The sequence below is a fragment of the Necator americanus genome, chromosome X (assembly GCF_031761385.1).
Source record: "Necator americanus strain Aroian chromosome X, whole genome shotgun sequence".
In the NCBI taxonomy this organism is placed as follows: domain Eukaryota; kingdom Metazoa; phylum Nematoda; class Chromadorea; order Rhabditida; family Ancylostomatidae; genus Necator; species Necator americanus.
The window spans coordinates 8,504,600-8,516,622 of NC_087376.1; the positions used below are offsets into that span (position 1 = coordinate 8,504,600).

The 12,023-nt window shown below is 42.9% G+C and overlaps 3 protein-coding genes across 5 annotated transcripts; all 3 read right to left on the reverse strand.

Moving 5' to 3' along the window:
• Positions 1–582: 582 nt before the first annotated feature.
• Positions 583–858, reverse strand: RB195_021864 (uncharacterized protein; the record flags this gene model as incomplete). Its single annotated transcript, XM_064208788.1, has 1 exon — positions 583–858. The coding sequence occupies one exon, from the start codon at positions 856–858 to the stop codon at positions 583–585; it is 276 nt and encodes a 91-aa protein (XP_064064670.1).
• RB195_021865 (uncharacterized protein) lies at positions 583–1,312 on the reverse strand (the record flags this gene model as incomplete). Of its 2 annotated transcripts, XM_064208790.1 has the most annotated exons (4): positions 583–766; positions 813–962; positions 1,027–1,132; positions 1,213–1,312. In XM_064208790.1, the coding sequence occupies 4 exons, from the start codon at positions 1,310–1,312 to the stop codon at positions 583–585; spliced, it is 540 nt and encodes a 179-aa protein (XP_064064669.1). The 2 variants fall into 2 exon arrangements, with proteins under 2 accessions (XP_064064669.1, XP_064064671.1); XM_064208789.1 differs by lacking the exons at positions 583–766; positions 813–962 and having other exon boundaries at positions 1,014–1,132.
• Positions 1,313–3,405: 2,093 nt separating this feature from the next.
• RB195_021866 (uncharacterized protein) lies at positions 3,406–9,903 on the reverse strand (the record flags this gene model as incomplete). Of its 2 annotated transcripts, XM_064208792.1 has the most annotated exons (9): positions 3,406–3,452; positions 3,510–3,591; positions 4,057–4,151; positions 5,725–5,902; positions 5,952–6,078; positions 6,135–6,285; positions 7,557–7,631; positions 8,097–8,245; positions 9,809–9,903. In XM_064208792.1, the coding sequence occupies 9 exons, from the start codon at positions 9,901–9,903 to the stop codon at positions 3,406–3,408; spliced, it is 999 nt and encodes a 332-aa protein (XP_064064672.1). The 2 variants fall into 2 exon arrangements, with proteins under 2 accessions (XP_064064672.1, XP_064064673.1); XM_064208791.1 differs by lacking the exons at positions 8,097–8,245; positions 9,809–9,903 and having other exon boundaries at positions 3,406–3,591; positions 7,557–7,629.
• Positions 9,904–12,023: the final 2,120 nt, after the last annotated feature.

The following is a 12,023-nucleotide window of genomic DNA, read 5'->3' on the forward strand; positions in this document are numbered from 1 at the left end:
AGAATTATTCTCTACTAGGTTTCAACAAATTGGAGAAGTTAGAAGAGCGGGCCGAAAACCGGGTTGTTCGTTGCTAATGGTTTCTTCTTGAGTTTGATTAGCCGATCCAGGATCATCGGCTCCAAAACCTTGCATATTGCATGCAGCAGTGATATTCCTCAGTAATTCCTGTGTTCTGGCTTTCGTTACAGATATATTCTTGCGCAGAGAAATTATGGTAGCGTGTTTAAACGAGTCAAGTTTTCTTTCGGTAATCTAGAATGAATGGATGATCTTAGTCAACTCACGAATCCCAGAAGTGGCAAGAGATTTTAGCACTTTTGCGCTGATTCCATCGTCTCCGCCAGATTTTAATTTCTTCATTTTTTGAATACAGATAAAAACTTCCGACTCACTCGGTGGTTCCCCGTTTACTGCGATGTACATTGGTCTTTGGACATGCTCGAGTTCAGGAACAGTTGGCGCTTGCCGGTTCAGCAAGGTTTTCATATGTTTCCTCCAGATGGGTGCGGTTGCCTTTTCGACAGCGACTCCATTAGCAGTGTTGAGGACAGGCGAACATCTCTTGATTTTGCCGCTATACTATCTTGGTAGAGCATAGGGTTCCTTTGGGTTCTTGTCCTCCCACGTCCTTTCAAACTCCTTCGCTCTTGGCGTCCATCCGTACTCACGATTCTTATTGCACTCGTCAACTCTCAGATATGCTTGGTCGAGCTTTGGTTGATGTTGGGCTCCGCGACTCCTTTGCTGGCACCGTAGCATTAAGCTGAGAAGTTGGCGGTGATCGGAATCGAATGCAACTTCCCACACACCTAGAATTTCGAATGCATCGTAAAGAGATATTCTTTGCCGGATCATAATTGAGCTGAAGCTTAACGGACGGCATTTTCCGCTTCTGCTGCTTTTTTGGCATTGAAGGTGATGTCTTTTCCCACACTAACTGATGCCGCAGGTGATTCCTCCTAAGCATGGATGTAATGATGAGGTTTGTCCGCTCGCAATGGTCAATTAGACTACTTCCGTGACCCGATGCTTGATTCGGTGCGATACAACCATTTCCCAACCACATCAGATTGTTGTTCAAGTCTTGTCTTTGCACTCGCATCAATTCCGACAATTACCGCCTGTTGGCCTGGATATCAACGTATTAAATTCATCATAGAAAGCGGCTTTGTAATAGTCTTCAGCGCTCTCAGGCCCATGAGCACTCACTATCTGGAGTTTGTCCTCTGCGCTTTCTCAGTCGTACAAAGGCGCTTCTTGACGAGGTTGAGCCAAATTCCTCCACCAGGCTACTGTAATCGTTCTCCATAACTACTGCGCAGCCTCCTACTTTCTTCTCATCAGCATCGTCGTAACATACAGTGTGGTTTTTGGCTTTGTGATGCTGATGACGGGACGTCCTCTGATGTGTGCATTCTGTAGCAGCAAACGGCGCGTGCAGATATCGTATAAGTGTGGACAGAGCAGCTTATTGGAGTTCACTCGACAGCGATCGGCAGTTCAACGTTTACGGGACAAATGCTTATTGGCAAAGTTTCCATGTCTCCCTCAAGCATATGGGCTATGGGTTCTGACATGATACTAGATGTCAGCACCTTTCTGCAATGTTCGGGGAAACTTTCGCCCTGTAACAGTGCGGGTTGTATAGCTCCCACGCTCTCAATGCGAATACTCAAATGACCGATTGACTTCAGTAAAACCAGGGCCACCACGAACAGGTAACAATCAGACTTGTATACCTGGCCCAATAATAATAATAACAATAACAACAGTAATAACTACCCTTATTAATCACGAAAAGAACTAAATACCTAAGAGAGATAAGGGAGTCTAAGACACCGAAGATTCCAGTGTTTTTCGTGCGAAGGGATATGTCTAGCTCGATCTACAAGATAATGCAATTATTTGTTGCGTACAAGGTGATCACAGGATCTTTCATGTTCTTCTAGAAAACTGAGAGAAAGTTCCGTACACTTTCATCCCTACGAGGACATCCACCAGTGTATAGGAAAACAGTTTTTTTTTTTCAAGCGATATATTTTGTGGATAAAATTGATATCTCATGGGGCCGCATATGTAAGTCTGATTGCCACCTGATCACTGTGCCCTACTTATTCTAAGTGCTATCGGACATTTCAGTATACGCTCTGGACACGTATGAAGTACATAACATATCCCGTTATAAGGTGGAAGATACCCAGCTATTGCAGTAAGGTACTGTGGTCCAGAACAAACCAAACTGGTTACACATCTGGAGAGTGTTGAATTCTGGTAGAAATTCTCCGTTCAGTTACGCTGAATCGCCGGTGATGCCGGGTTCCTGTTGATCTGAGGTACACTGGTCACTACGACCACGGGCACCACGCGAGACACCAATTCTTGCAAGCTATGGAACAGTGATGAATGGATGCATTCCATGCAAGCTTTTGTTGTAGATAGAAAAGCTTGGCCAGAGCTACATTCGAGGACGACACCTCTCGTCAAGGTGCGAATAATCGTGTTAGTCGATACCCGCCGATTAAGTATCTAATCCCTCTATGTATTTTCACCTATATGAAAAGGGTGTTGATCAAATCTTAATCTCGTTAATCCCTTGCGTTGTGAGAAAAGTAACAGATAAGGTAGTTCCCAGTAATAGTTATATGCTAATTTATTATGGTATACTGCACTGCTCCTATCACATTCACACATTACTGCAACATCGAGAAAAAATGGAGATGAATTCACTGAAAGCGTTACTGAACGATGAGTAGCAAGCAAAAAAGGCCTCCCACCATTAAGATCATTCAAAGTGATATGCGATAAGATTTTGTTAATAATGATTTCAATGTAATATTTCTCAGATTTTCACCAGAGACAGGGTCAAAAGTTTGTCTCGGTTACAATTCCAGATCATCCTAATCCACTCTTATGTAGTCTTCATGAAAACAGATAAAATCGTGCTGGAAAACGTTTCTTCTGCTCACTAGAACATTGAAGATATTTTTTTTTATTAAGCAGCAAATGTACAGTATCTACCAGTGTCAATTATTACCCATTATGAAAAGTGATCCTTAATGTACAGTTATCATATGATTATTGAAAGAATTCACACTAGACTGGACTACGTACAATAATGTGAAGCAAACATTCTAAAAATTATAAAAAAAAATAATATATGAAGACAAAGGTGTGAGTAAGATGCATACAGAACGTCAAAAAGAAGGTGATAAAATATTTCCGATACACAAGCAAATCTTTTGAGAAAAAAACAGCACGTAAATTAAACTCCGATGACATTTCTGTTTTGGTAAGCAATAAAACCGAAACGTAAGCAATACGTGATATCTAAAATACCGTAATTAGTAAAGGAGATTAATGCGATGTGAATGTATTATGACGAGTATAAACAATTTCTATCTTCTACATATTAGCCAGATCATTGAACGATCGAAGGATTGGGCTGTGGTCTAAATGTGTAACAAGTGACTCGATATACAATGAAACACGTAATTTCTCAAAATCACGAGAATATGACACAATGAAGAACACATGCGATATTGCCATAATCCATTCAGCAATAGCTGATACTACATGGTAATTATAGCCCTGAACATAATAACATATTAGATATGAGCACACATCAATTTCTTTCAAAATAAACTATATCTGTTTAGAAGAGGCTTCATCGAACATTTTAAAGTATTTCCAGATAGCCCATTACAATATTAGGTCCTGGCATTGCTGCAGGAATAAAAATTCAATTAGTTTTTGAAATAATGGCTTCCTTAGAAGTGGAAATGTAGATTTGAATCAGAACAAAAATCTTTTTTTGAACCTCTGCACGTTAACGGGGAAGAAATAGGGAGGTTTCAGATGTGTTTTTGATTCTATCACGGTACAAGAGTAACAACCAGATGACGAAAGGAATTGTGCAAAAGAGGGCTTTTCGGATGAAATCAACAGGCCTTCTGAAGAAATCCTATTTCTTAAAATATATAAGATATATGAATTATCTGAAACACTGCACACTTGTAAAACTCTTAAACTGACTACAAATGAAAGGTTGCTCACCGGCTGCCAATACTTCCTATTCCATGGGCGCGGTGTTGGTAAATCAGGGTAATAGCGATGGAATTCATGAGCTGCATAGATGCCGAACGAGACCGCTAGAAATAAAAATTACGCTAGAAAGAAAACGTAGCGATGTTGTATTATGACCTCATATGGAGACATAAAGTGATACTCAAGGTTAGGAAATAGTAGTTTGTTTTCTCCGTAAAATCCACAATATTTGCTTAATAGTGCTCCTGGAAGGAGGCTAACATATATCACTGTGACAGTATGCACCCAAAGGATCCTGAATGTTTTCAGCCGGAATGGTTTGCTACGCGTACGTGAACACTGAGAGTATCGCCGCAGCGAAACGTCATTATCGAGTGCGTCAGACAGAAAAGAGCACTAATGCCCTCATTTTGTCGCGTTAACTGGGTTGAACATGTGCACTATAACTACAAGGAATGACAACTACGATGTCGTAATCTTTCTGACAGCAACTTTATTCTTTCGTTGATCATTTCACGGGTAATTCCGAAAAAAGGATATCAAATACATAATGTACTAGGTAAGATAAGATCTCAAAAGGGGTACTCTATTAAGTATTAGACATATTGAAGCTTCATGTTAAGATTCGTGGGTGAGGAGTGCTTAAATGATGAACTCAAACCCATCTATTGGGATACTATCTTTCTGTTGGGAAAGAATTGATGAATAGAGTTCGAAGTCAATCAAATAACTGTGACTATCTCATAAAATTACGGGGTACAGATGAGAATTAACGTGAGCAGTGTTCATGGAAGCAAAATAACAAAATGATGACACTGCACATGCATACGTCAATTACATATAAGATCCTGAGACTACACTGAGTAAATCCAGTCAACAATTAAAAAAAAAAACAATCCATTCTAAGAGATGAACATTCCAGGTATATGTGCACCATATTTGATTCTGGGAAGACAGTAAAGCACCCAAAAATACTTAATAATCACAGATACTAGCTCTCGAAGTTCGATCACTCGTTAAAAGTTTGGCTCTGCACTGTACACCAAGCGAAAAAACCAAAAAAAAAAAATTAAAGGTATCACCCCACGAATCTGAGGTGATACGGATTTCAGATGGAGTATTCGTATACGGGATAGTAGATTATCGAGAAGGGTAATTCCGACCATTTCCTCATAATTGCCGTAGAAAACGGTCCGGAAGATGCGGTGCGTGCACAAGGCTTGCGCGCTCCAATAGAACTCCTTGTAGAAAATAGTGCCCCGGAACGCTCGAAAGCCGAAAAGCCGTATCTTCAGGGCCGTTTTCAACGGCAACCAGGAAGAAATGAAAAACGGAAACATCCTTCTCTCAATATCCTAGGATCCCGTATACGAATGCTCCACCGGAAATCCGTGCCACCACAGATTCATGGAGTGATGCCTTTAAATCCGACTCAAAAAGATCATACAGATAATCAGAAGGTGAAAGAAAACTCGATCGGAGCAAAAATTATCTTAAGAACTCTGACTGCACAAAACACTTGCAAAAATGAGTTCCTTTCCGTTCGCTTTCATTTCTCTCATTCAAGATTAATGATTAAGGACGTTAACTGGAGCCATCAATTTTATGGTACGAAAAAGTCCCTGAGAATTCTAGTTGTTCATAAAACCGAAAAGAAAGCAAATGAAAGTGACTGACCCATAATGAAAGAGACAGTTGAAACTACTGTTATGCAACTACGAATGATTCCGATGCGTCGATTTGTGTACAGTGGATACATCCTTACAGTGATCCATGACTGGAGCATCATATACAAGCAACCAGAACCAAAGCATAAACAAGCGGCTGATAAATGCACGGTAATCAGTGCGGTTTCCTGAACAACACCAAGAATAATGGTTGAAATATCCTGGAATTCATCTTACTTGGAAATTTGCAATAATCATCATCGCGAATCCGCCTAGCATTCCAAAAATAAGGCTAATAAAGTTCAAGCTTCCTAGAAGAGGGTCAGGATCGGAGTCGTGGACGAGCACCGTAATGAGCGAATACCTACAAGTGAATGGTGAGATAACGAAAATTTCGAGAATAAATACATGGACAAACACCTCAAATATACGACCACCAATGATACTACGCTGGACAAATTAAGCAGTAGACCGAACAGACATGATTCTGGTCGATGATCCCCTGCTGCAGAAACATAGGGGAAGATCGGTTCCACATCGGATTTCACAACTGCTAGTATGTAAGTAGCTCCTGAAAAAAAAATGATGACACAGATCCAAATTCATATAATTGGGTCAAAACTATCCCAAGCTTCGTACAATTACGTAAGCGGTAGCGTTCGATGTGGTGCGGTGGTTGGTATTGGAGTTCGGAGCGACACCTTCGCTGGCTTCACTCGGACTACAGCGATGAATTCATCTAACGAGGGTCCCACCTTGATTCCAACTGCTCCCCCCACCGTTTCCCTTCATTCATCATTCACTTCACCGCGTTTCAGTTCGTTTTAACTGGACTACACCACTAGTGCTAATTTGCTTCCTTTTGGCGCGATCACATGACAGTTAATTTTGTCAGAAACAGACATGGGAAATGAATTATACAGAAGAAATTACACAATGGATAAACGATCCCGGCTAAGCTTCCAATGACCATCTAACCACGACACTGGCGAAAAAAACGTGTTGTGATTCCACCAGCGAATAGTGGACGCCCTTACTTTGAATAATAATGTACTCTTGCTTTCGATCATAGATGCGATAGTCAAAGCCGGTGCTCTGACCCCTTCACCTTTGAACGGTTGGGAAGCGATCTCCTTCACTTTTAAACGGTTGGTGAAATTAACCCCTTCACTTTTGAACGGTTGGCGAAAAGACCCCATTCACTTGAGCTGCACCCCATGGGCTGAACCCTCTTCACCTGAGGAGGGTCCGGTTTCTCCCTATCACACCTACGCTTTAGATTCAGCTGTGGGTGGGGAAATTCTGATGCTGCTTGAGAAGTCGTCCTTTTTGTCGATAGTAGCAGATTTCTCGCTATTATCACTTTGACGACTGCTTTGTCTCATCTGAGCTCGATTTTCCATTCCATATTCCCAATCCGTTATCCAGAAAGAAATTTGTAGTTATACCTACTTCAATTCTCATACAAAACTATCAAACTGCGATGTTGGAGGTATAGAACAATTTCGAAGGAAAACAAAACATTCCGATCCAATACAAAAGAATTATACGATTTCTGACTCCGACCCAGTCCTAATTACATGCTTGTGATCGGATAAAATAAGTACCAGAGAATCCCCTCCCAACCAAAAGAAGAAGTTATCGCTCAGTGGCGCCTTTATTTCTCGAAGTAAGTAATCAAATCAATCGGGGCCCTAAGGTCTAAGCATTAGTCTTAGAGGATCTATGACATGTAAACTTAAGTTACTAAAAGAAAAAAGTAAGTTAGAGCTTCGGGAAATAAGGGCGCCACTGAGTGCCCCCCCCCCCCCCACTCAACATTTTCCCCGGAGCAGAACTTACCTAAATTTATTGAAAACAGAACGCCAAATAAAATAGGCAGATGTGCAGCTCCAAGAACACCGCACTGGAGCATCCCTAAAAAGAAAAAAAATAATAAATTTAAAACCCAAAATAACCCATAATATCATTAACTCCAAGGTTTTGTGCGATATTTTCGAAGGCTTGCAGAGAAATGAAGCTTAGTCATGACTTGAAGAAAGCCAAACCAGATTCCGACTAAGACGTAGAAGGACATGCACTTCAAGACGTGGCAGACGCTTTTCAAAACATTAATCACGGCTCCAAAGAAATCGATCAAACAACAAACTCAGTATAAGGAAAGAAGGAAATTAAACTCAGTGTCAAAACTCACAGAAGAAGCTACAACCATTAAAACTACTTATAATATCATGTTAGTAATAAGAAGAACAACAAAACAAAGCCAAAATTACATAACAACTTTACAAAACCGCCGATGGTAAACGGAGATCACCGTATTCTCAATGGAGCTCGCTTGGTTTTCAATGCAGAAATACAGGTGGAAGGTTGTCCACTCAGGACCGCCTCCGACACCGTTCAATCCTACCATCCCTTGTGGTTTTTCTATGATCTTGTGCCGTTCTGTAGGTGGAGACACTCCCACGAAATCAACTTTCAGGTTTGGTCTGTTGCTTTCCAGATAGTAGTGGTACAAATTCACGGAAGCACCTCTAAAACACAAGAGAAAAGTGGTGGTAGGTTCCTGAGCTTGTGGGTGCACATAGTCAATATTCATATATCCATTTTTCAAAGGATGGGAGGTCCCGCTCTCGAGCTTTTAGCCGTTGGGACCCTTGAGCATTCTTGTTAATGGCCAGCGCGTGAAATGGATAAACTAAATGGTCTCCAACTCGAAGTAGCGCACGGGACGGTGACAGGAGGGAGGTTCAAGTAGATTTTTCAGCGGATGCCTCCGAGACGTTACGTATCCTCTGGAAATGGCCTAGGAGAGACAAAAACGTTCCGACGAAGCTACACTCCAATGTTCGTGCAGGCACTTACAACCATCCTAGATGCTCTCCTATAGACAGTCGGACTTATCAAAGTTACTGAATGAAATAGAGCAATAAGGAGAACTGACTTACTTAAAGGCATCACCCCACGAATCTGACTGAGGTGGTACGGGTTTCAGGTGGAGTATTCGTATACAGGATAGTAGATTATGGAGAGAGAGAGAGAGGGGGGGGGGGGGGGTGATTCCGTCCATTTCTTCCTAATTGCCGTAAAAAACGGCCCGGAAGATACGGTTTCGGACGTTCCAGCGCGCTATTTCCTATAAAAAGTTCGGTTGGAGCGCGCTAGTCTTGTGCATGCGCCGCATCTTCCGGCCCGTTTTTTACGGCAATTAGGAGGAAATGGACGGAATTACCCACTCTCCATAATCGACTATCCCGTATACGAATACTCCGCCTGAAGTCCGTACCACCTCAGATTCGTGGGGTGATGCCTTTAACTTAAACTATGGAGGATGTCATGGCCTAACGCGTCTTACCGCATCTTCGCCAAAGTGCGCCGTCCTTAAACGTCCTTGAGACCATTCTGTTCGAACTTCAGCTAGAGCTCGCGCAGAATCTACCCATCCCCAGCTGCTCGATATTCTGCGAAACTTTACTTCCCCGTGAGCTGCCTGCCGATGCCAAGTTTCTTCAAATGTTCCTTCACCGCTCTGCCCAGAACTTTCTTCTACGTCAAGGCGGCCTTCTTACGTTTGGGTCTGGGAGCATCCTCAAGGCAACTTAGACAAAGTGATCCGATGGTCTCCTTATAATGACCAAGAAAGCGAAGGCGGTTTTCCGCGGCTACCTTAAAGGTCGGGGCAAGATGTTGATGCTTCCCTCACATTATCCGTCGGTACATCATATTCTCTTCTGAGTAAATCTCTCCGTTATGGCACACCTTTGCCCAAGAGTAGCCGATCATCCCTGTAAACAGCTTCCTCTCCACGCAATCAAGATTCTCCATCACCTTTGATTACGCTGCATTAGTCTCCGATCCGTACGTCATGATACAGCGAATTGCGGATAGGTAGACTCGCAGCTTGATTTTGTTGGGCAATGAGGTCAACTACAGGTACTTTGTTAGGGAGTTGAATGCAGAAGTAGCCTTAGCGAATCTTTGCTGAATATCTTTCTCGTAGCTGCCATCGTTCTTCAGCATACAGCCCAAATAACAGAGCTCATCTACAAGTTCAACAGGTTGTTTGTTGATTCGTGTCATCAAGCATGCGAACGAACCTTCCTGGTACTCCATCAGCGCAAAGCGCGTTGAGAGAACCGCCTCGATGAGAAGAGTTGAAAGCGGATTCAAAGTCCAGAATAGCTAATTGCATTGACTTCGACGCCGCTGCCAGATTTCAATCGTTCTCCTGACAATGAACTTCTCGTCAATCGTAGATCGACCAGGACGAAAGTCGCCTTGTTCATCACGGGTTGTTCTTTGCGGTGTTTGAGAAGCTGATTCAGGATGATCCACTCTAGAATATTGTGCATTATACGCAGCAAAGAAATTCCCCGATATTTCTTGGGTTTCGTGACGGATAAATCCTTGTGGAGAGGAATTATGACAGCGTCTCTACACGAATCGAGGATCCTTTCGTTAATCCATATTGAATGGATGATCTTTATCATCTCACGAATCCCAGAAGTGGCAAAAGATTTCACCACTTGTGCCCTAATTCCATCGCCTCCACAGGATTTTCCTTTCTCGATTTCTTAAATACGGACCAGAAGCCCGTCGGTGGTTCCCCCCTTACCGCGATGTACATTAGTCGTTGTACATGCTCGAGTTCAGGGTGCTTGTCGGTTCAGCAGGTTGTTGAAATGTCCCTCCAGATGGGTAGGGTAGCCTTTCCCGATAGCGACTCCGTTGGCATCGTTGAGAACAGGTGAGTATCTCTTGATTTTGCCGCTGTACTAATATCTTAATACAGCTTAGGCTTCTTTCGGGTTCTTGTCCTCCCACACCCTTTCAAACTCCTTCGCTCTTTCGTTTTCACGATCACTTTTCAGCTGACGTCGCAACTTACTTCTCAGACAGTTATTCTGTCTCAGATCGCAGTAGTTCTGGCTACACCAGAACTGGCCGTGGATGATGTCTTTGCAGATGCAAAGGCGAACTTCTACTTCGGTGCTAAAACCGGGAGCGTTTCCTTTGCAGCGTCTTGAATACAACTGTTGAGAGAGTTGGCGTCCTCAAACTTCTTGGTCCGTACTCCTATATTTATCGACACCCGTTGGCAGTATTTCTTTCTACATTCCTCATCTGCCATGTCGATCTTTGGTTGAGGTTGACTTCCTCGACCTCTTCTGGAACCTCAACTTCAAGCTTAGAAGAACTGGGAGTGGTTGAAATCGAATGCGACGTCCCATACAGCTCTAGGTTCTTGGACATCCAGAAAGGGGAAGCTCTTTGTCAAAACGTAGGCGAATTGTGGTTTGAGAGTTGTCATTTTCTTCTGGCGCTGCTCTTCTGGCATTAAAGGTGATGTTCTTTCCCACGCAAGCTGATGCCGCAGATGATTCCTCCTAAGTATGCACGCAATGATGAGGTTCGTCTGCTAGCAATGGTCAATTAGATGACTTCCGTTGCCCGATGTTTGATTCGGTATGGTAGAACCATTTTCCAACCACATCAGATTGTTGATCATCAGACTGGCTTGGCATCTTGGATATCCACGTATTAAATTCATTATAGAAAACGTCCTTGAAAGAGTCTTCAGCGGTCTCCGTAGGTGCTTGAGCACTCACGATCTAAAGTTTGTCATCCGCGATCCCGCAGTCTTTGACGACGTTGAGCCAATTCCTCACCCAGGTCATTTTAATAGTTCTTCACTGCTACTTTCTTCTCATCAGCACCGTCGCAGCATACGGAGTGGTTTTTGGTTTTGTAATGCTGATGACGGGACGTCGTCTGATGTGTGTTTACTGTAGTGCAGCAAACGGCGCCTGCTGATATCGTAGAAGTCTGGACAGAGCAGCTTGTTGGAGTTCACTCGACAGCGATCGGCAGTTCAGCGTTACGAAACGGATGTTTGTAGCCAAAGTTTCCATGTTCTCTTCAGTCGTTTGACCTGGGAGAGTATGGGCTCTGGTAGTGTGCTGGACGACGGCTCCGTTTTGCAATGTATGGAAAACTTGCGCCAAATTACAGTGCAAATTATATAGCTCAGACTCTCCCACGGCATATATCCTGATGCTTGGTTGCGTTTATTACAAGCAGAGACACCGCAAACAGGAAGTAATCAGACTCTTATGGGTGGTCTCGGCATGCACATTGCTTGAATCTACGCAATACGATCTCTTTGGAAACCGTTAACGTAACAGCTATGTCGAACCGATGGCGTTTACTCACCGTCGAACGAATTGTATCAGCTTGATGTGTTAGTTCTCGGCGGAGGCGGCTACTGATATAATGATGTCAAGACGACCTGAGGTCTAGTGCGCTTGCGTA